Source organism: Populus euphratica, unplaced genomic scaffold (assembly GCF_000495115.2).
Source record: "Populus euphratica unplaced genomic scaffold, PopEup_1.0 scaffold1353.1, whole genome shotgun sequence".
Lineage (NCBI taxonomy): Eukaryota > Viridiplantae > Streptophyta > Magnoliopsida > Malpighiales > Salicaceae > Populus > Populus euphratica.
Window position 1 is genome coordinate 37,718 of NW_011501204.1, and position 1,869 is coordinate 39,586.

The 1,869-nt window shown below is 37.8% G+C and overlaps 1 protein-coding gene across 1 annotated transcript; it reads right to left on the reverse strand.

Annotated features, from left to right (window-relative positions):
- LOC105117441 (oleosin 1-like) lies at nt 1–891 on the reverse strand. Its single transcript, XM_011015102.1, has one exon. It carries the CDS (start codon nt 695–697, stop codon nt 167–169), a length of 531 nt encoding a protein of 176 aa, XP_011013404.1. The 5' UTR covers nt 698–891; the 3' UTR covers nt 1–166.
- Between the last annotated feature and the right edge of the window lie 978 nt (nt 892–1,869).

Genomic DNA, 1,869 nt, shown 5'->3' on the forward strand with positions numbered 1-1,869 from the left:
TGATTCCATCAACACGAAGAAAAGTAAATGCCACCATGTCAAATAGACGACATCACGAAAAAAAATAAAAAGTACATTAAGTAGAGAGAGATAAAGACGCCCGGTTTGCCCAAATCCAGTTCGGCAGAACCCAAACCCTGCCGGCCACCACTAATTAACCAGCTTGTCAGGCACCAGGAGCCGCATCCTTCACCTTGCTCTGCAAGTACCCACCATACTCCCTGGCGTAGTCCTTCACATGGCTCGCTGTATCGTAGATTCTGTTACGAGCATAATCGACCTGGTCCGACCCAGGTGGATTCAACCCTGTAAAATACTTATACACCCATGACAATCCAGCCACTACGGCCAATCCGAACCCGCAAAAAGATAAGAACCCAGCAACAACAAAGAAGAGAACTATGCCCATAGGGATCCATATAGGGCTTGAAATGATGATCAGAGGAGTTAAAAGGGTCAACCCGAGTACTGATCCTGTGACAGTGATCCCTGTAAGGAGAAGTAGAACGGAGCCGGAGATGATAAGAGTCAACAAACCAACAAGTTGGCTTGAGTTTGATCCGACATGGACTTGGAGTTTACGCAGAAATGTAGAGCCACTGTGGGTGGTGGTGGGTCTCGTAGCTCTCTGGGTAGGGGCACGGTCAGCCATTAGGGAAATTTTGTGGATAGAAAGAGAGAGATGGAGACAGGACATGCGGGTTTACTGAAAGGTGGTAAATAGAATTTGGTTTGGTTTATTTGTATGGATGGGACACGTGTTTGGATTTGGAGACATGCAAAAGCACACGTGGAAGGGTGGAATCTTAGAACTCCTACATTTGGATTTTGTTACTGACCTTTTCTCACTCGAGATCTGGGTGTGGTACGGGCAAATATATTTACTGTGTTCGTTATTAGTAACAAGCGATCTTTAGATCACGTGTATGTCGATTGTGCTAGCCCATGATCCGTGCTAGGCCGCATGCTAAAAAAAAATTTTAGCTTTAAAAAAAAAATGTCAAGAGAATGCAAATATTTATTTATAAAAGTGAGAAAAAGTTGTGATTGTGATTTATTTTATTAAATTATTAGATGCATTGAACTGGATAAAAAATAAAAATAAAATTAATCTAACTTAATGTGTCACAAAGAAAATTAAAAAAAAAAAAGTTAGCGAAGTAAACCTAAATGTATTAATAGGGAAAACACTTTAACAATTAATTAGAAATTATGCACCAATTTTAAAACACTTTAACAATTAATTAGAAATTATGCACCAATTTTAGATTTGATAAATTAGAATTCTTGAATGAAAATTTATGAAAAATATAAAAATTTGTGTTGATGAGCACCTATAATATGTATATGATGTGAACAATGGGTGAATGAAGCAAGATACAAAATAACTAGAAAGAAAAGGGGAATCCTTAGTTCTCTTAGGCCAAGTTCAACCAAAAGTCAATTGAGGGAAGAGAAGAAGGATTCTGGTTTATTATATGACCTTGATGCATGAATTAATTGTAGTGGAAAGCTCACTAATAGGGAAAAGTGTGAAAAATTGATAGTAGGGGACTTCACGAGTTTGGTGCATGTTATTTGAAGCGAAGACAAAATTATTAACCACAAATATAGCTCATGTTTTTTGCATGGAAGAAATCATAAAATGTAGGAAAACATAGAAAATAAATGTCGTAGAAGAAAAAAAGAAGGGAGGTTGGTAGAAAACTCACTCAAGAATCGCAGAGAAAATCTAGGCAGATCCGTCACCCTGTTTTGGAGGATATTCAGGCCTTAGAATGACAAAATATGGGAAACATCTCTTACAGAAATTGTAGTCGGAGATATTAGCTTTTTAACGAATTCAACCTCGCTTGATTTGAAACTCTA

What these genes read in the sequence shown, in the direction of transcription:
- LOC105117441 (XM_011015102.1), bottom strand. Translation starts at nt 697, where the DNA reads ATGTCCTGTCTCCATCTCTCTCTTTCTATCCACAAAATTTCCCTAATG.